This window comes from Hoplias malabaricus, chromosome 12 (assembly GCF_029633855.1).
Source record: "Hoplias malabaricus isolate fHopMal1 chromosome 12, fHopMal1.hap1, whole genome shotgun sequence".
In the NCBI taxonomy this organism is placed as follows: Eukaryota; Metazoa; Chordata; class Actinopteri; order Characiformes; family Erythrinidae; genus Hoplias; species Hoplias malabaricus.
In genome coordinates this window covers 22,820,384-22,842,578 of record NC_089811.1, presented here as the reverse complement: position 1 = coordinate 22,842,578, position 22,195 = coordinate 22,820,384, and the positions used below count along the sequence as shown (strand labels likewise).

Below are 22,195 nucleotides of genomic sequence, written 5' to 3'. Positions count from 1 at the left end.
TGGTGTGAACAAAAAGTGGTTTAAGATCTCATTAGCACTAAATAGGACCAGAAATATAACCATCTTCTTTAAAGTTCACTTATATGAACTCAAAAATCAATTCTCTCTTTCAGGTTCACTTCTACAACTAATTCAGTCTTTTAGCACACCTCAATTTAAGAGGTACAATTAAGAGGACTTGAAATTATATTTCCTGAATATATATATATATATATATATTCAGGAAATATAATTTCAAGTCAATAATTTCATATGAATTTCAATTTTAAGAGGTAGAGTGACAGATTGGGAGGGATAAACATTATAAGTTAAGAGAGTGACAGCGAGAGAGATGTACTATATTCATCTGCAAGAGAATAATTTGGGTATTTCTGAATGGAATCTGGTCAATATGAAAAATTTAACCATTCTTGTACAGACATGGGTAAAGCAAGCCAAAAGGAAACTTTTAAGTAATAATCATAAAAATGAAACTGCTACTTCAGTAAAAGTAATAACATATCTAGAGTAAAAAAAAATACTCAGTAATGATCTGCAAATTATGAAGTATCATAAGTATTACAGCTTGATACCGTACACAAATACCAAATCAATAAATGTCAAAAATAAAGCTGCACCCTAGAATCAGAACACAAACAATTCAGACAAGGTTCAAAAAACATTTGTGTGTCTGTTTATGTTTCCAAATTCTCACCTTTTTTGATATTCAAGTGTTTTGTTTGCTGTTGTGTTTGCACTCTCTTGTCCGCTGTAGTGATGTTTCTTGTATTCTTCAAAGCTGAAATGTTTCTGTTGATTTTAAGTGACATTTGCTTTGTTGTAGGAAAGGAATGCTGAAAATCCACATCTTCTGTGATTCAAATGTTCTATTCCACTTTAAATGATGGGTTGGAAGATTCAAACAAACTGCAAAAATTTAAACCAACTTCAACTCTAATGCACTGTTAGTATGCAGTGCAGGTGAGTCCTAGGAATGAGTGAGGTTTAGAACAAATATTTGTCTGTGATGTTCATCTGGCTCTTTTCCATGGTCAACTTGAGCTACTCATGACATCTATGAACAAATATATGGACTTTGTAATTGTTAACCTGTTTCCACATACAGGAGGAACAGCAGGGGAAACTCATTTGTGACTTGCACATTACGCAATGGGAAGAACATACATTTTTTTGCCTCACAGATGAACTCAAGTAATGATATAAAGTATTCTGATTTAAAAACAAGTTTTAAATATGCAACCTCAAATTCAGATACACTGGAATTGTTACTATCCCAGCCGATGGAGCTAGGGGTGAAGAGAAGTAACATGTGGCATATGATGGTGGATGGAAGGGAAGGACAACGAGAGCAGTAGTTGTGTCTGCAAATACCATTCTTTTTAATATGTCATAGAGATAAAACAATAATAAATTAGACATTATTTTATATATTATTTATTCATTTCATTATTCTGCGTTTGATATTATCATTTACTTAGTTTATTTGAAGATATATTATTAAAATTTCTGTAAATGTTACTAATTTTCATTTGATTAATGCTACCAAATAATCATTTTTTGTATGCATTTAAAATATTTTAAATCAAAATTCACACAACTAAAAAACAGTTATTCCCAGTAACATGGGAAAGTCTGAAAACAAGTATTTAATGGTACATTCCATAGTTCAGCTGATTATTTACAAAAAATGTAGCAATAAGCTTCTAATATTCATCCAATATATCAAGGGATCAATATCAAGCAGAGGGTGGTGGGACTGGAGCCTTTATTACACATGGAATAAAAATCACCTGACAAATTAACAATGATATGGTTGGCATTAACCAACCAACCATTAACCCCCACTGACATGAAATTTAATATTTTGTTATTTATGCTCTGTTAACATAAAAAAAGTATGAGTGAAATAATAAATAAATAAATCAGTTAATATAATTGCAGTATACACTGCAAAAATAAAAGTGCATATTACATAAAAGGAGATCAACAGAATATTCAACAAAATAAGAAAGTTTTAACTTGACAGCACTAGCTAGCATTTAAATGATTAAATGTCTAAATAGATACATTTTAAACTTAGCAACTTTAATAAAAAAAACTGTTAAAACTGTACATCCCTCTGAAGCAGTATATATTACATCTTTAATGTAACAAAAGCAAAAGTTTTCAAATTCAACAAGTTGTGACCATATGTGACCACATCAAACTGAAGACAGCAAATCTATGTGTCTGCACAATGGAATGTTTATCCAAAGACAGTGAAAGGTTCATAAAAAGACAAGCTGCTGTATGTGAGCAGAGAATCCAATGGAACAGTGTCTTTGCAAGATTGTGCTGGACATTTGCAAAGCTTAAAAACAAAGTTGGGTCACCAGCAACCAAGAGTGTACAGTACGTCCCACTGAGATAATCTTTAAGACAGCAAATTTGATTTTAAAACTTGTAACTTTGGTGACTGCTTATACACATCCAGGTCTGAGAAATGTTTCTGAAACTCCTGTAGTGCAGCATTGGGTGATATGCAAGAAAATAAATTAGCCCCATAAGCAGTGAGCAAGCTTTAGCAATACTACCACATCTGGAAACATCTCCTTTCCGTCAAGAAGGATGGATACATGCACTGCATCTTCTCCAGCAGCACCATGAACAATCAGGATCTTGAGGATGTGTTGAGTTAAGTAACTCCGGATGTTCCCCTGCATGCAACTTGCAAAAAAAAATAATAATAATAATAATAATATTAATAATAAAATAAAATAAATAAACAAACCAATAAGGTGCTTGAATTCAAATTACATTCATTATCAGGGCACAATCAACACATGCTATAGACAACAATCATTAAATACAATCATGTGAAAAAGGACACCCCATGAAAACCTTTGTCTTTTTAAACATTTTTAAATATATGGACATATGAGCTTCATTTGAACAGTACTGAGAGGTGGAGCTTATGTATTTAAACAAATAAAACTCAAGAAATTACTTAAAAACACAAGTTGTAAAATTTAATGAACGAAATTGTACATTTCTTCTGAGGAAAATATTAGGACACCCCCATATTTATTACTGTTTAAAATGTCTATATTTAGAAACAGGTGCACCACATCAGCTGCAAATGATTAGACCATCGTTAAGGAGGAGATTGGTGGAAGATCTTATTTAAACCTGAGGCATTAGTTTGATTTGCCCTTGGTTGCTGAAGTGAGTGGTATCAGCATGCCGAGATCTAAAGAGATCTCTGAGGCCTTCAGAAAAGGTTATAGATGTATGAGTCTGGGAATGGATGGAAAAGGATCTCAGAACAATTGTAAATTATTTACATTAGTAGAATGGCTGATTTCTAAGTGGAGAACATTTAAACCACCTAACAAGTTCAGTCCAAAAGCAGACCGCAAGATGCATAGAGAAGTCTCCAACAATCCTAAAATGTAATCAAGGGACCTACAAGTGACTCTTGCCACAGCTGATGTCAAAGTACATGCATCTACCATCAGGAAATGACTGCACAAGGAGGAAACCCTTGCCAAAAAGACATCAGGACAAGTTTGATAGAGAGCACATAGATGGAGACCAGGATTTTTGGAACAATGTGCTTTGGACAGATGAATCCAAAGCTGAATTATTTGGGCACAGTAACAGAAGACGGCCAGCAAAGAATTTGAGCACAAGAACCCCTTACCAACCGTGAAACAGGGGGGTGGATATGTCATGGTTTGGGGCTGTTTTTCTGCAGCAGAGCCTGGCAAGCTCTCCATCACAAAATCTACTATGAATTCTTCACTGTATCAGAGGGTGCTTGAGGAAAATGTGACTATTTTTCCAAAAACTGAAGCTTAAGTGGACGTGGAATTCTACATGGAGGAATGGAAAAACCACACCCCAGTCGATGTTGGAGACTGATAGATGGTTACAAGAAACATCTAATTGAGGTTATTTCAGCCAAGGGGGGAAATACCAGCTATTAGGGCATAGTGTGTCCTAACGTTTTCCTCACAAGAAATGTAAAAAAAGTTTTTTTTTTTTTTTGTTTAGTTATATAAGCTCAATCTTTCAGTACTGTTCAAATGAAGCTCAAATGTTTATATGCTTAAATATGTTCAGAAAGACAAAGATTATCATGTGTCCTAACTTTTTCACATGACTGCATAGCTCAGATTGCATTTTTAAAAATAATTTTAGATCTATTTTACAGTGATTTGGCATTAGTAAAACATTTTAGGAACATGGTGCAGTATGGATGAGCACAACAGCTGCACTCTGTCTAAATCAGTACATCACCAGAGTCAGAGATAAACACACTGAGCCAATAAAATGTCATGGTTTAAACATTTGTTTACAGCGGGGTAAGATCATAGTGATATATCAAACACTAAACGGTACCAAGTTCTGTCAGTTTAAGTTAAAAGTGAGTATTGGTGTATTGGAGTGGTGAACACAACAGTTGAATACAGTCACAGAAACCACGCAGATGAAGAAATTTTATGAATTTTATTTCATTGTGATTTTCTTTGGTTTACAAATTAGAAAGTGTATAACAGATCCACTGCGCCATAATTCTTTACTCTGTTCAAAATAAGCTGCGTAAAAGTCCAGGAGGAGCTTCGGTCAGAGTGCCATTATCGTGTAATACTGGCACTCTTGGAACGTCTCTCAGCCAATCACATTGCAGGGTCGGAACTAAATGTGGTATACTAAATATTACTGCTTCAGTAATCAGTTGGCTAACACTTTCTATGAAGCCTGTGTTTATAAACATTTATAAGTGCATTTAGAACCCTTTGTAATTTGATAACAATATTTTTTAAGATTTAACTTATTGAAAATATCAATGTAAAGTATATGCTGATATTTTAGAATCATGTCAGGCATCACAAAAACAGAGCAGATGACCATTTTCAAACACAGCACAACTCTTCTACTGGTGCACTGACTTATGTCAGTGATTTATGTCTATGAAACCAATCAGGATTCCAACAAAAACTATATTTATATATATTTTTAATATACAACCAATATTTACAGTGGCAAGAAACCGTGATCTTATCTGTACCGAGAGGTGAGTATTCTGTGCATAAAAGCGCGCTCCGTGCGTAAATGCTCATGCTCAAAGTGTGTTCCAGTGTGTTCTCTGCGTAAAACATGATTTTTTTTTTTTGAAAAAAATTTCCTTTCCTGGAGTAAAAGTGTGTTAAGTACGTAAAAGTGCGTTCTCTGCATAAGCCTGTACCCTGTGTGTTTATCTGCATTTTAAGATGCATCATTTAAGCAATAAAGCATTCGAGGTAATGGTACTGGTGTGCTGCAGTTTTAGCCGCAGGCAGAAACCTGTAGATCACCAGTGGCAATATCTCACATTATAGCCCTAACCTCGAGTGTATTCTTATGCTTATACCACAGTTCATTATCACCACTTATTATTAGGTTTTAAGATAAAGAAAACGGGGGAAAAAAACATTTGATTTGTTCATCAACCTTCCGCGAGGTAAAATAGTTCCATGGTTTCATTCAGGAAATTTGAACCTTGGCTGTTTTGTTCTTTTCATTTCTTTGGCACCATCCACAGCCCACCCTCGCTTGTGAAGCCTAGCTCAGCTGTATCTTTATTGTGTACATATTTCTTATCCTTTTCTATAGCTGTACGGTCAGTTAATCCTCTGTATCTGTTCTGTAGTTATGTAAATACTACCATCCGCTGTTTGTGTACTGCACAACCTTAAAAAGATCTGCGAAACCTTAAAAAGAATAGTATTATTTGCAGACACAACTACTGCTGTCCTTGTCCTTCCCTTCCATCTATCATCATACTCCACTTGTTACTTCCGTCCACTTCCATCGGCTGATTTCGTTATATTTGGGCGCTCGTCTGGGATGTTTTTTTACTGGTTTGCATATGTGATGCTGGGAGACAGAGTAAACTAAACCCTAGTTCTGGTCAGGTAGAAGTTGTTGCTTTTGTTGGTCCTTCACTTTCTGAAGACACTGATGTGGGTTCTTTAGAATCATCAGAGGGAGATCCGTGATATCAGCCTTTTATTTTAACAGGACTCACCAGAGATGCTAGTATTAAACCTATACAAGTTTTAACTGACACTACAGGTAGTGTCGCAGTCACACAGCTCCAGGGATCTGGAGGTTGTGGGTTGGAGTCCCGCTCCGGAAGACTGTCTGTGAGGAGTTTGGTGTGTTCTTGTCACGGGGGACGTGAAGAGTGGATATACGGGAGGCGGACACACTTGCTACAACACAGACCGTTTACCGTTGCTACAACAGGGGAACCTGCGGCGACGTCCACGGAGACAGGGGAACCTGCGGCGACGTCCACGGAGACAGGAAGACCTGCGGCGACGTCATCCACGGAAGCAGAGGAAGCTGCGACGTCGTCCACGGAGGTAGGCGGAACTGCGACGACGTCCACGGAGGCAGGCGGAACTGCGACGACGTCCACGGAGGCAGGCGGAACTGCGACGACGTCCACGGAGGCAGGCGGAACTGCTACGACGTCCACGGAGGCAGGCGGAACTGCTACGACGTCCACGGAGGCAGGCGGAACTGCGACGACGTCCACGGAGGCAGGCGGAACTGCTACGACGTCCACGGAGGCAGGCGGAACTGCTACGACGTCCACGGAGGCAGGCGGAACTGCTACGACGTCCACGGAGGCAGGCGGAACTGCTACGACGTCCACGGAGGCAGGCGGAACTGCTACGACGTCCACGGAGGCAGGCGGAACTGCTACGACGTCCACGGAGGCAGGCGGAACTGCTACGACGTCCACGGAGGCAGGCGGAACTGCGACGACGTCCACGGAGGCAGGCGGAACTGCGACGACGTCCACGGAGGCAGGCGGAACTGCGACGACGTCCACGGAGGCAGGCGGAACTGCGACAACGTCCACGGAGGCAGGCGGAACTGCGACGACGTCCACGGAGGCAGGCGTGGCCGTAGGCGCCGCGCTCATGAAGACAGGCGCGGCCGTAGGCGCCACGCTCACGAAGACAGGCGCGGCTGGAGACGCCGCTCTCACGAGGACAGGAGCTGAGACGTCCACCGAGGCAGGTGCTCGTGCTGCTCGCCGAGCACGAGTTGTGGATTTAGCGGGTCTAGGGGCACTGATGGGCGCACTCTCGAGGGACTTCTTTGACTGTAGTTCCCCCGGAGATGCGCCCGTTAGCCTCATCTCCCATGTCCTGTGATTTGAGGCTAACAGCCCCTACCCATAACCCCCCCCCAAAAATCTCCCCGGACCTGAGGGGGTTATCCTCGGAAGTAGGGGTACCGGCAGATCCGCGCTCCATAGCTGGGGTTACTGCAGAGAAGTCCTCGGGCGCAGGTTGAGAGAATCGTCTTTTTAAGAGTCCACAAAATGATTCAACAGTAAGTGTTAAGGCTTTTTCCTTTAGTAATTCCTCTGCCCACTTCAACGCCTCTCCTCTGAGGAGGGATTTAACGAACATGACCTGGATCAGGTCAGGAGGAGCAGGACAGGTTAAAAACTGAAAATAAAGCTTGCACTGCAAAATAAATCCCTCACACTTGGGACCGCCGTCAAATTCTGTAGGGACTCCCATAAAAGACTGTAAAACAGCAGGTTGATCATCCACTGTTCTGGCCAGTAATTTCTCTGCTGTTTTCAGGATGTCCTCCATGGATTTAGCTGTGTTAGCTGTGTCCTTAGTTTGATCGGTCATTCTGTCACAGGGGACGTGAAGAGTGGATATACAGGAGGCGGACACACTCGCTACAACACAGACCGTTTAATAATGAAATAACAAAACAATCGAACTAGACAAGAAACACGAAATAACATGACTTATAAACATAGGAAAGAGCAGGAGACAACACTAGAGGACTGGGGCAGGAATCAGGCAAGAGAGACGGGTAAGAGCGAGGACGAAACCACAACACAAACACAACAAACGACAAAACATGAACAGCGCAAAACTACAAATGACAAACAACAACGACAACGAAAACAAACAATGACAATACAACAAAATGACCGATACCAGGAAGTGAGGGAAGAGGACTTAAATATACGAACTAATAAGAAACACCTGACACAGATAAAGACAAAGAGGCGGAACAAAAGGTGGAGCTAGAGTGAAACGAGGGCGGAGATAGGAATAACAAACAGACAGAGCCACATGGAAGGGGAAAACAAACAAGAAAGTGCCAGGGTGTGACAGTTCTCCCCGTGTCCACGTGGGTTTCCTCTAGTTTCCTCCCATGGTCCAAAAACACATCGGTAGGTGGATTGGTGACTCAAAAGTATCCAAAGGTGTGAGTGTGAGTATATGTGTTGTCCTGTGAAGGACTGGTGCCCCCTCCAGTGTGTGCGCCAATGATTCTGTGTAGGCTCCGGACACACCGTGACCCTGAACTGGATAAGCAGTTACAGATAATGAATGAATGAATGTAGAAGGAACTGTAGCAACATATAGTTATTAAAGGGAATAAAATGAATAATTTCCACACACTCAGCACAAAGAAAGTTGGCTATGCTAAATACGATACACAAATTAGGATTTTATAATCAGCTAATAGCTAAAAGCACAAGGGCTAGTCACATATACTTAAGCTTATACTGAAACAGTCCTTAAAAAAGGCCTACATACAGCTCTTTTACACAGTGTTTCTCACCCTTGGACCAGGATTGCTAATGAGCTGATTACTTGACTTGGGGTGTTGAAAGCAGGGAAAGCACTAAAATGTGCAGGGCAGGGTGCCTCCTGGGTTGAGAAACACTGCTTAAAGGGATTTTCAACACTAAGTGTAAGTAAACGTGCTGAAAATAAGGATTGTGACTGTAACTATATGAAATGCTTACATAAATTCACTCACCCTTAGCCCTTACTACCTACAGTTCATCATGCAGTTGTCACATGTTATGTTTAAATGGTTATTTAAAAAATATTACACTTTCATCTTCAGGATTTGTATAGTCTTTTATATTATGTTTCAAAACTGACTTATAAACAAAACTGACAATAAAGAGATGTGTAGTCAATAAAGTAACGTCTAGTTTTTCCACTGTATGGAAGTCATGTTCACATGTTTCCATCTAGTGGCGTCAGAATACAATTACTACACCATTTAAGGTGGAACAGAAAATCTGAATAAGAATCTGAGCCAATTTATACTGAATTAAAAAAATGCACAATCACATTAAAGGGGAATTCAGCATGTGTTTCTTCTTCTTTTTTCTCTCGTATTCTTTATCTGAACAGTCTGTGATTAAGTCCTGGAAATCATGGCTTTGTACAATTACCACACAGAACTGTTTGCTTGGTTTGGTTTCATTCTGTAAAATATAAATCAATAATATTACTGAGCTAATATTGCAGTTTACCACCTATTTTAAAGAGAAGTGTAACAAACAATTTGAAAATATAAATCTATTTGATGTGCTTAAACGTAAACCTTTGATTTAAAATATGATAGACTTTGTTACTGTATTCACAGTGAGTGTTTCTGTGTATTGCAGGACCAGCGTGCTGCAATACTACTACTACTACTAATAATAATAAAACTTTTGGGTTACAACATAAATATTAAAATGTCTTCCCTGTTAGATTGTTAGATTAACATTTTGGAGATGTGGAGCATTCTTTCTTTTGGCAGCTGATAAAATACAGAAGGTGTTAACAAATAAGACCCCAGACTCAGTTTGCATTAATTTAAAATAAGGAGGAATATAAAACAACAAATTTGCTATTTATTAGGATCTTATTTTATTGTGTCCAAGGGGTCACATGGCACCTTCTGAAGCTGTTTTAAAATCCTGATGCAACATATTAACCATTGTGCTTCATTTCAGTTTGTGACACGTCACCATGAGCTCTTATGGGGCAAAGGAAAAAAAAAATTTGAATAAATTCTGGAGAAACACAACAAATAATGCAGATGCTTACACAGGTGTACCATGCATAGTTTTACAATCTGACTGGCTATGTGCATATTTGATGACAATTTGTCTGCAATGACATTAAAGTACAAGTGCAATCGATAAACCCCTCTTTACAAAGACGAATGCACATTTTTGACTTCAGTGGCATTACTCATTTTTTACAATTTGCTTAACAATTAGATGAGTACATGAGTGACGTACATTAAGAGAATGTTACAGGTGTGAGTGCATGACCCCTACATTTAAGGGATATGATGACTCTTATGTGGGGGCATTTTGGCACTTATCCCATTAGAGGAAAGGATCAATACAATTCAAAGTTTTTCTGAGCAATCACTTTTATTCTATGATGAAACATTTTAACTTTGATGGAAGCTGTCTCTTCCAGCATGAAAGTGCCTCTATTCACAGAGCAAGAGAGGTAACTGCATTATTTGATGAGTATTAAAATGATGTGAATCATATGATATGGTCTTCTCAGTCACGTATCTTAACCCATTTGAACACTTTTGGAAGATTTTGGAATGTCGTGTTAGACAGCGTTTTCCACCACCACCATAACATTTCCAAATAAGGGAACAGTTCTGTCCCTCCAGTACAGTCCAGTACTACTGCTATTCTTCATAGGAGAGCTCCCAGATTTCCCATAGTTCAAATAATACCTTAACATAAACTGACAAACCAATTCAAGAACAGATATAAAGTTTGCACACCTTTTCATGGTACAAATAAGCCCTCAAGAACTTTTATTTTACTGAAAAAAATTATGTTTATTTATAGATTTAAAGCAAAACTTTAAATGTTCATTCAGTTGTTTAAAACACTCATTAGAAACTGTTTTTTTTTCTTTTTTAAAAATGTTACATTTTCATTATTTATTCATTAATTGACGCATATTATCATCTATGGGCACTTTGCCAATCCACCAACCAGTGTGTGTTTTTGGACTGTGGGAAGAAACCGAAAGCACCCGGAAGACACCTATGTGGTACTTTTCATCACATTAAGTAAAAAAAAAAAATAAAAAGAGAGAAAAAAGAAAAATAATGTCAAAACCATTATCCAAATTTTTGGATAAATAACTTAAACTTATTTGGTTACTAGTGTGATCTTAACACCAGGGCTACCAACAGTCACGCATAAGCCCTAAATCAAATGTATTTGTACAGTGCTTTTTACAACTGATGTTGCAGCTTCACAGAATTCCGGTAAGACAAAGGTGACCTATCCTCTTCTGGTCAATCTACTGGTAATAATAGTTAGGAGTCAGTGTAAGAGTCAAAACCTCAGTGTAGGGGCAGCTCGAAGGCAATTGGTGGTGGCTGAAGCGTGGGCAGCTGGTCTGAAGCGTGGAGGAGGAGCTCAACATTCATCCATCAGTGTCCAGATGGACAAGTGGGCAGACATTTATTCTGAAAAAGGTAAAGGGATGGAATTAGTTTTGATCCGTTTGAGTGAATGTAAAGCATAAAATATGAAAACTTCCAGAGTGTGGTTAATGATTCCGGTAAGTCTGACAATGACAGCGTTAACTAAAAGGAGAGAAGCAGAAGGACACACAGACATGGGAGCATCCCGAAACACTGGCATCCCTCTGCTCCACCATTGACAAACCTGAGTGATCACATGAAGCAGCAGGATGACAGCACCAGCGTCTCAGTTTACTATAATTCCCTGTGTCATTAGACCCCTGGGTCTGCTGCCTTTATCTATGGGGGAGCATTAACTACCAAAACTAAACTGAACAAATGAGTTTTAGCCTAGATTTGAAGATTGCGACTGTGTCTGAGTCCCGAACATTTTCTGGAAGATTGTTCCAGAGTTGGGGAGCTGAGGCCTTCTGAATTCTGGGAAGTATTAAAAATCCAGTACTCTGTGATCTGAGTAATCGTGGAGGCTCATAATATGAAATAGTATCTTGAAGGTATTCAGGAGCGAGCCCATGTAGAGATTTATATGTTTATATGTACACAATTTTAAATGACCCCTCATCTACTGCCTCAGATCAATTACAAGGCTGCCATTAAAAGTGGGCAGAGGTGGGCTTAGCCCCCAAAGTTGTCTTGCCCACCCATTCAACAATACATTTTCTAATAACTTAAGATTGGGATGATTTGGAAGGTTGGTCATTCTCAGGGCTGCAGTGACACTGACTTGATGCTGGTGGGTTCTGTGCTGATACGAGTGGATCAGACACAGCAGTGCTGCTTGGATTTAAACTCCAGCAGTGACATTGAGGGTAATAAAAACACCAGCTGCTGTGGCTGATCCACTCGTACCAGTGCAACACACACTAACACCATCACCACATCAGTGTCACAGCTGAGCTGAGCTGAACTGAGACTAACCCACAGCCCAAATCATATCTGCTCTGTAGTGGTCCTAACTATTGAACAACAGGGTGAAACCGGGCTTAAAGTATGCAGAGCAACCGGTTGACCAGGGAACTGGGTTGTTGGGCATTTACCCAACTGCTGAGTAAAAGCAACTCCGTGGTTGGGTTAAATATATGTAAATTATAAATGTAATACTCTTGTTCATGCACCCCCCCACACACAAAAACATTCATTCATTATCTGTAACCGCTTATCCAGTTCAGGGTCGCCTAGCTGGAATCATTGGGCGCAAGGCGGGAATACACGGGGGCGCCAGTCCTTCACAGGGCAACACAGACACACACACTCACACTTTTGAAACACCTACCAACACCTACCAACGTGTGTTTTTGGACTGTGGGAGGAAACTGGAGCACCTGGAGGAAACCCACACAGACATGGAGAGAACACACCAAATCCTCACAGACAGTCACTCGAAGCGGGAATCGAACCCACAACCTCCAGGTCCCTGGAGCTGTGAACATTTATTAAAACAAGAGAAATGTTTTTGATTGTTATATAACAACATTAAACACTCCTGTACCAAGATGAAGAGCTTCTTTTGTTTCCTCATGGACTCAAGACACTGCTTCAAGAAGAAGAAGAAGAAAAAAAAAAAAAAAAGATCAGAGAAAATACTACCAATGGCAGTTGTGTTATGGCTACTGTGCAGTTAATCTCTATAAAGAATTAACTTCTGAAATTAGAAACTGATATGGCTAACATTAGAGTTAGTTTATTATTTTACTCACCAGTTTACACCAGAAAAAGCAGTTCAATCTTTTTCCACAGCTGATGGATAAGCACAGGGTGTGTGAAGCTGCTGCAGTGTCTTCAGTCCAGTGATAACCTAAAGAGCATATAATTATGGGATGATTTAAAAAAAAAAAAAAAAAAAAAAAATTATATATATATACACATATTATAATTAGGCGATTGCTCTAAGACGGCAAGGGAAGCTCAGCTCCCCCTAAAATATCAAAAAATAAGTAATCAAATATATACTGTTGTGTGTACATGTCATTGAATAAATATGCACTACAACGCGCTCAACTTTTGTTCAGAATCAGCTTCTTATCACTGGTAAAGGCGCGTTTTTCCCGCATCTTCACGGTGCTTTAAACAGCGTCCACAGAGTTCAATAGCGAAGCAGCTAAGTGCGGCGAAACGAGAGGAGTCATTGGATAAATGCTGGGCTTTGTCCCGCCCATCGGATGATCAGCGTCTCTGGGGGTCTATGGGGCAGTGGGCTGGCCTCGGCTGGCCCGGACGCTCAGCTTCTGCATGATGATTGGATGATCTGTCTGAGGCTGAATTCCTTTTTGATTGACAGCGAAATGAGCGAATCAGCGATCCTTTGGTGTAAAGCTCCGTGGGAGCATTAAATTTTCATTGGGTTCTGAGTTGAACCAGACTTCTTAATCCTCTTAGCAGCGTTTTCTTTGTTAAAAACGACTAGTGACAAATCGAGCTTCTATTTCTGGTGGGTTTTTTTGTAGCTGCTTGTGTTTGGAGACTGACTTCTATCACTCTTTCTGACTTCTATCGCAGTTTCTGTCCAGCGGGTGCTGCTGAGCCCCTCCACCGTCACAAAGCACTCACAGGCGGACACACTTCACATGGGCCAAGGCCGTTTAAGCCTAGCTCTGCTGGCCATTGAGAGGACACTAGTCAAGTCCCTGGAAAAGACGCCTTGTTGGTCCGACAGGGTCAAAGATCATTTTCTTTAAAAGGAACGGAGGGTAGAATTTACGTATAAATAAACCGACACATTTTATGATGTAAATAGAGCTTCCCCTCCTTGAAAGACCAGCATCCGCCATATATATATAACATTTTTTCAAGCTGTGAACTCTACTCTCAAAATGTATCAGCTATTTATAATAAATAGATACAAATAACATTATATAAATTGTAATTATTTATTAATATAATAGTTTGTCTTCTTTGTTACAAAAACGTGTGCACTGGTTTGGGCTCCGTTTCTCTCGCTCGCTCGTGCGCACGGTGGCTGAATATCAAACCGCTCACTTCTCCTTACTCTAGTCCCCTACGGTTTTGAAACACACATTACTCGCTCAAACTGTGTAGCCTATAATATTTCGGTTTGGGACTCAAACACATGCGCATACCGCACATTATTGATATAAACTGCATTGTTTGCGTGTAAACCCCAACACTTGCTCTGCTCTGAAACAGTGCACTTCATAGGGAACATTGAGTGAATTGGAACGCACCCGCTGTCTGTCGGCCGTGAGATAACGGCTAATTCTTCAACAACATACTCGAACAAGTGCTTTAAACACTTTAAACATACATGACTTTCCAAAGAAACAATGTTATATGTATTTTAAGCTCTATAAATGATTTTGTTTACTCCCCTCGCCCTAATTATTTCAGTTAAAACTTTGGTATCGTTAGCAAGCTAACACTTGCTAGCACTTAAACTGTAATTTAGCTAATGGTTCGGCTACGTTACAGCGCCAAGACAAACCCAAAAGTAGTGTTTTTAGTCGAACATACCTCAATAAACGATCATTTATGACGGTTACTTAGAAGCACTCACCTTAAATTTGTAACACAGCCGCTCTGTCTGTTGTCCTCTGGTGCTCACAATCAAAATGAGAAAAAGGGCGGGAATCACGGACCGACCCAATGCTGGGTTGAACACACAGTAATCCAGCATCTGGGTCACTTTAACCCAAACACGGGTTTATATATATTCAGAGATAAATAAATAACACAACAAAACTACCCAACTCACTCAACCCAGCAGTTGGGTAGGAAAAACAACCCAGCATTTTTTAGAGCGTATACAGTGAAAGTTGAGATTAAAATGGCGCAAGATATGTTCAAAGGGAAGCATGTATACAATGAAAAGAAGGGGCCCAAGGACTGATCCTTGAGGTACCCCTTGAGTAACAGGAGAAGTGCAAGAAGTATGACCAGAAAAGGAAATGAACTGTTTTCTGTCAGTTAAATATCATGTGAACCAGTCCAGGGCGTAACCATTAGTGAAGTGTCGGTCGCGAACGAACAGGTGTTGTGGCCGATTCAGTTCCCCGTTCCCGTCTAAGACCGAGCCATTTTTTCTAAGGCTTGTCAACCAATCAGAGAACAACAAGCAAAGCTGAGACACTTGGTTTTCCTGAATGCCAATCTGCATTCCAAAATGTTTTAATCACTACCGTTGAATGCTGCTGTTTTGCACTTTGCAGAGTATTTGTTTATTTTATTACCCAGAAATGGATGATTATTTAATTTAATAAGCTATTTTGTAATACCTACCTTTTGGGTTCCATTGGCTATATTTCAGAGTTTACAAGTGATTTTTTATTAAGGTGTTTAAATAAAAATCCAGTTATTTATACAATTGAATGTGTGAGTGCAATTAGTGAGTTATTACAAAAATAAAAACAATTGGCCACTGCAAAACTATTTATTATTTTTAATATTAAACAATAATATTTTGTCCATATAGTCATGTAAAATGTAGGTAATATTGATCTGTACCAGTGGAAATAAGTGGTAAAACAAAGAGCCATTTAGGAGCCGAAATTCCCATCACTAGTAACCATCAATGCCCAGCTCTTGCAGCCTGGACAGAAGGATGGGGTGACTTACTGTGTCAAAAGATGCACTCAGATCTAATAGTAATAGGATACAGAGAGAGCCAGAATCCACAGCTAAAAAAAGAGAAAAGTATGCATATTTTTAACTCGCAAAACTAAACAGGCTGGTAGACAAATTTATAAATAAACTATATTATGTTAGAATATGAATATTTTATGTTTCACATTTATTAGCTTATTACTTGTAATTTAAAAGTGTAATCATCACCCTGTGAAGGACTGGCACCCCCTAAAGGGTGTGTTCCCGCCTTGTGCCCAATGATTCCGGGTAGGCTCTGGACCCACCGCGACCCTGAACTGGATAAGCAGTTAGAGATTATGAATGAATGAATTAAAAAAAAGTGTAATCAAATTAAAAACATTGAATTTCAATTTGCCCCCTCCAGAGTGTGTTCCCGCCTTGCGCCCTGTGATTCCGGGTAGGCTCCGGACCCACCGCAACCCTGAACTGGATAAGCAGTTTCGGACAATGAATGAATGAATGAAGGTTAAATTACAATTTAAATAATAATTTATGTTTGGGGGGAGTTTAACTAAAAGTTTTTTCCCCAAAAAAATACTGTTTTTGAAAATAAGTGAGAATGTTCCAGAAAAAAAGTGACTGGGCATAAGTAGAATGAGACATGCTAATTTAATTTAATTGTGTGCATCATTTTTCATGACTGAAGTCTGTACTGGCAGCTCCATCCATCAACCAGCAACTGAGAGCTGCCAGCTGCCAATTAGAGATTGAACCCCCTCTTTTTCACCTCAGTCCCTTAGTGTCTCGGACGCTTGCTGCAGCCTTCCCGGCTAATTTCAGGAAATGTTCTCTGCAAAATGGAAAGATGTGGTATTTTGACAAAATATAATGACTGTAGTTTGTTTTCTGTTCCTCCACGATTAAGAAAATAAATTTCACAGACTTTTCAACATTGTTTGTGAGCAGGAGAGGCGAAACCAATATCTGCTTAAAATCCAATGTCCACCTAAATTTACCAACTTTTAAGGCTCATCGGTGGTGTAAGGGGAATAAGGACTAGCAAAGATTAGCCATCTGATCCACAGAAGCACAATAGCAAAATTATTCTGTCCCTGGTCCATGGCACTTACCGGACCGCTCTCACCTGCAATGAGGCCACATTTCAAATTAGGAAAATATGTCATCCAGAAGCCACTTTTGGTTCACATTCGGTTTGTTAGCTATGTTTGGCATTTAGTGTGCCAGATCGGTTTTGTAACATGGCTAAATAAGTACTTTTTATATTTGTGGGCCACTTTCGGTTCACATGACAGTAGCAGCCCACATCTGCATGCTATTTGTGACTGTGTCTCTGTCGTAGCTGTCAATAACTTTAGAGAAATATGAAAATTTTAATCTTGTGGCTGATCAATGTTTATGTAGCATAATGATCTCTGTACGTTAAGAATGAAAATGATTACAAATGCGAAGATAATTTTTTTTAAAGTTTACCCACTAGAATTTTCAAATACTAACACCTGGTGTAATCATCATTTCCCTCCAGTCATCAGTAAACCTCTTCATTCTGTGTGCACATATCGTTGAACATGCATCTAGTCCATCTGTATTTAACCCTCCACTGCTGGCTGATAGCTCGAAAGCTCCACCACTCACGATGACAGGAGTGCTTCTTTAGTTTTGTGATGTATAAAAAACCTGAATTCAAAATAATAATTTGATGCTCTCATTGAACAAGTAGGGCGCAAGGTGGCGCAGCAGGTAGTGTCGCAGTCACACAGCTCCATGGACCTGGAGGTTGTGGGTTCGATTCCCGCTCCGGGTGACCCTCTGTGAGGAGTTGGTGTGTTCTCCCCGTGTCCGCGTGGGTTTCCTCCGGGTGCTCCAGTTTCCTCCCACAGTCCAAAAACACACGTTGGTAGGTGGTTTGGCGACTCAAAAGTGTCTGTAGGTGTGAGTGAATGTGTGTGTTGCCCTGTGAAGGACTGGCGCCCCCTCCAGGGTGTATTTCCGCCTTGCCTGATTCCAGGTAGGCTCTGGACCCACCGTGACCCTGAATTGAAATAAGCGGTTACACATAATGAATGAATTGAACAAGTAATGTTTTCTGACTGTGATTGCAGCATAACATTGTTACACTGTTGAGAGCTCTGTAAATTTCATTTGCAACTTCAAATAACGTTACATCCACCAGGAGACACACAAACAATGCCTCTTTTAATAGTAGTTCACCTTCCTACATTACTGTGGATAAGTTTCATATTTCCAGTGAAACGATTGGCACCATAAAGTATATGCATAAAATTACACTGAACGAATTAAAAGTAGCTATTACTGAAACAAAAAAACAAGGCATACAAATGAGATGCAATGTTGCACTGTTTGGCAATAGACCTAATACATGACACATGATTCATGTGAAAAAATAAACAGCTCCAGGCTTGTTCTGCAGCATCTCAACCTCAACACATATCAGTGACTATACAATGATCATACTAACACATTCAAGTTACTGTGTCAATAAATAAAGATGATGTCATATGCTACTTTCTTTTCATCAGAGGCTCCCAAGTCTATATTTCCCAGCTCTGCCTCAACCCATTAGTGCAACTTTTGTCTTAAAAACAACCTATTTAATATTGTGCCCCGTGATACAGCAACTGAATAAAAACACTGAGCAGAATGTCTCTGTATGGCACAGTCCATATGAACAGCAGGTCCATCAGTGACTTAGGATGCCAGACCCAGCAGAAATCCTCCAATGAATCCACTTGAGACAACAATATTTCTCTTCACAAATTCTGTTGACTGCAGAAAAAAAAAACAATAACCAAAAGAAGATATGAGAAATTATCATGGTGGTTTTTCATCATGAAAATTCTGAACTCAAGGCATGTCTGTGAGCCATTTATCAAGTAATAGTGATTTGGTGTCCAGGATAAAACATTTAAGATTTGTGAACACCAGCTTTTATCTCTACAATATCTTCAGCAATAACCCATCAATGATATTCTGATCAGTTTGACAAAAGGACTTAAACCAGTTACAATTTCATAAGATATCCAAGATCTACAAGTAAGCTGGGATTTCTGATATCATTTTGGAAATAATGACAAAACAATCTATGCTATGAACACACCATTAACCATAACATTATGATCACCTCCTAGTTTATATGTTGACTGTCCATCCTCTCAGGTACACAGACCATAAGGTGAACTTTATAGTTCTACAATTACAGACTGTATTCTATCCTTTGCTTTACATACATCATGTGTCTTCTTCTTAAATGTTAAGGTTAGGAACCCCATAGGAACACCACAGAGCAGGGGTATAATTGGTTGGTGGATCATTGTCAGTGCTGCAGTAACACTGATGTTGTGGTGGTGTGTTAATGTGTGTTGTGCTGGCATGAATGAGTCAGAGACAGCAGTGCTGCAGGAGATTTTAAACAGTGTTCACTAACTCCAAAATCTTTTAGACACATTTACCTTGTTGGTCCACTGCATAGATGTAAACTCCAGTCTTTCATCTAGTCTTGTCTTTCATCAGTGGCTACAGGACGCTGTTGGCTGGATATCTTTGGCTGGTGGACTATTTTCAGTCCAGCAGTGTCATTGAGGGCATTGTAGGCTTATGTGTGCCTGTTCTACCACAATACTTTCTGCTGGTAATTATAGAAACTGTGTGTGCACAAATGCACAAATGTCTGTGCCAGTAAGGTTTGCACCTGATTCAGTAATGAAAGATCAATCTGAATACATCCGGACATATAGTTTCATTTTCTCAGGAACAGATTAGGCCTAACCTTGGATTAAATGTCACTGTAGTCGTGGATCAACTCCTGGAAATTTTGTTTAGTCTAGGCTTAAGCTTAATCTAGCCCATAATGGAAAATAAATTTAATCTTATATATGAAACATACCTCTTCAATAAATGAGTTAAGCTCAGGAGCTGCTTTGTTGGCGTTTTTCTTCAGGTGCTTTTTTGCTTTATTTACATCCTTCTTTACTTTCTTCCAGTCAACCTGCACATAGCCACTGTGATTGGCAATCTGGAAAATAAATAAATAAAAAGTTACAAGATTTTAAAAGAAACTCTACATATTTAATGTTTAAATATTTCTATAAATAAATCTTCAGTGTTTGCATTGCAAGCTATTTCCTTACTTGTAACAATAGGAATCCCCCACCAACTGCAGTTGCTGCAATTTTTCCAACTTTCTGAAAGAGATATCCAGCACACCTATGACACAGACAAAAAGACATACATTCACAAAGGATTCAGCTTTAATTTAAACTGTTATTTATGTCACATTAGAATACACATCATAAATGTACTCAATAGTCTACATTTAATCAAATTATACAAATCTAATTCTCTCTTTGTAATTAATTTAATTTATTTAAGAACTAATGATAAACAAGGTATGTTTCTAACATTTAACACAATAAATATCATATTGCCCACAACTCTTTGTTTCATATGAAATAAGTGTACAGAGACCATATAGGTAAAATAAATGATCTGGTGGTTTATTTTCAAATAAATGTGCATGTTTACCAGCCTGTCACACCACCCATCATGAGCTGTGTTGCAACAGAATATTTTTCAGCAATGGGTCCAGTATTGCTCCCAAAGACTCTACTCCACCACTGATGTCGCCTGGCATAGTCAGTGATGTCCACCACTTCATATAATTCATCCTCGCTCTCTGCCTCTGCATGACAAAAAAGAATAAACCATGTCATGCCTGTTAGAGGTACGCTGGGAAAATTAAACCTAAAAAATAATAGAGTAAAATGTAGTTCAGGACCAGGCTTAATCCTTAACCCTAAATATACCAGCTATTTGGACCAATATTGCTTTATTTTTCAAACTATAAAAAGACAAGTTGATATTTTCCCATTTAAAAAATGAAAACACAACGTTTAGTTGACTGTGCCAATATGTAAATCTGTTCTACAGAGATACTACAATATAGCTAAACACTTGTACATTTATGCATTAATTTATGTGACAAAATGTACCATGCTGCTTGCTCTCAAATGGACTGAGATATCAGGAACAAAAGTTGAAACCCCTCTGTGAGATGTGGAAATGAATGTTAATTTTCAAAGCTGAATGTAGGTCATGTCTAGCTTATTGTTTAATGAGAGTCATACTATTAGAGGTGGAAGTAAAGAGAAAGTCACCGCCACCCTGAAATGGAAAAGCGGAAAAGAAGATGGTGATGATGATGATGATGAGTAAACAGAAAGAGAAACTACCAGTAAGGATTTTTGTGACAAAACAAATTTTTCATATTTAACTGAAAGCGCTTCCTTCAGTACCAGGGGCGTTGGGTTAAACAATAGATTTTATTGTGAATTGCATGCAGGACTCAATATGAGAATACAAAGAAGAGAAATTAGAAGAGGTTATAAGCGTCTTTATGCATTTTATAAGCAAGACAGAAGACAGGGAAATGTTGCATCTCTATTCGCGGTTAATACATGTATAATGACGTTTATCATTCAAAAGCGCCTTTACTAGTCGGCTAACTACAAAAGAAAGCTCACTGTCAGAGAACAAACATCACGGAAACTTCAACGACTCAGATTATTTTTAAGCAGGACGGACAGCTGTGTCGGAAACGGAAGGATATATTGTATTCTCATTGGAGATGTGATGGAATAAACAAGCTGTTTACCTTCTCCGCGTTCCGCCATCTTACGAGGATACAGCAATGTTGATAGTCGGCTCGTCCTCACTGAGCATGCGCAGACTCTTTGCCTTTCCCCAACTTTTCAAAATAAAGTACAAAGAGAGTCTGTCCCAAGTGTAAGGGATTTATTTTAACAAATCTGGGTGAAATTGTACTGCTCCATACGTGATAAAGTGAAATTATTCAGAGTATGAAACTCGATGATTCGAACTGCATAAAACGTTGGTGAATGTGAAAGTAAAAAGCAGAATTACTGTAACTAACAAAACCTAAGCCCGAAATCAATGTGTTCAAAAGAAAGCAGCTTATAGGGAAACTTCAGTTGGACAGTCCTCAGATTGGCTTATCTAGAAACCTGCATTATAGAGCCATACAAATAAACAAATAATTACTATCCAAAAATAGTTTTATTATGGAAAATATTTAGTGATAATTCATTGCTCTTTGGTACTATTTCCTGCCGTTATAATGGCTTAATTAAAAATGTGTTCACTTTTTGATTTTGTTTTATCCTGTTCAGGATCACTGTAGAATGCAATCTGTTCATGGCACATTACTGGGCATTACACATATACCTTATGCATAGCCAATTCATCTACCAACATATGTGTT

At 39.1% G+C, this 22,195-nt stretch overlaps 1 protein-coding gene and 1 long non-coding RNA gene across 4 annotated transcripts; both read right to left on the bottom strand.

The window, feature by feature from the left end:
* Positions 1-2,288: 2,288 nt before the first annotated feature.
* Positions 2,289-15,221, bottom strand: LOC136664251 (uncharacterized). Of its 3 annotated transcripts, XR_010795097.1 has the most exons (5): positions 14,852-15,221; positions 13,038-13,135; positions 12,624-12,871; positions 11,196-11,322; positions 2,289-2,706 (listed from the first exon to the last, which is right to left on the bottom strand). It is a non-coding gene; the product is annotated as an uncharacterized lncRNA (long non-coding RNA). The 3 variants fall into 3 exon arrangements; XR_010795096.1 differs by lacking the exon at positions 2,289-2,706 and having other exon boundaries at positions 10,780-11,322; XR_010795098.1 differs by lacking the exon at positions 2,289-2,706 and having other exon boundaries at positions 10,780-11,322; positions 12,624-12,760.
* Positions 15,222-18,281: 3,060 nt separating this feature from the next.
* fundc1 (FUN14 domain containing 1) lies at positions 18,282-21,645 on the bottom strand. Its single transcript, XM_066640966.1, has 5 exons — positions 21,569-21,645; positions 20,440-20,596; positions 20,046-20,121; positions 19,802-19,930; positions 18,282-18,684 (listed from the first exon to the last, which is right to left on the bottom strand). Exons 1-5 carry the CDS (start codon positions 21,585-21,587, stop codon positions 18,607-18,609), a joined length of 459 nt encoding a protein of 152 aa, XP_066497063.1. The 5' UTR covers positions 21,588-21,645; the 3' UTR covers positions 18,282-18,606.
* Positions 21,646-22,195: the final 550 nt, after the last annotated feature.

What these genes read in the sequence shown, in the direction of transcription:
- fundc1 (XM_066640966.1), bottom strand. An exon ending in ATGGGTGGTGTGACAGGCTG is followed by an intron (nt 20,122 to 20,439) that starts GTAAACATGCAC and finishes TCTGTGTCATAG; the next exon opens with GTGTGCTGGATATCTCTTTC. An exon ending in GGGGATTCCTATTGTTACAA is followed by an intron (nt 19,931 to 20,045) that starts GTAAGGAAATAG and finishes TTTATTTTCCAG; the next exon opens with ATTGCCAATCACAGTGGCTA.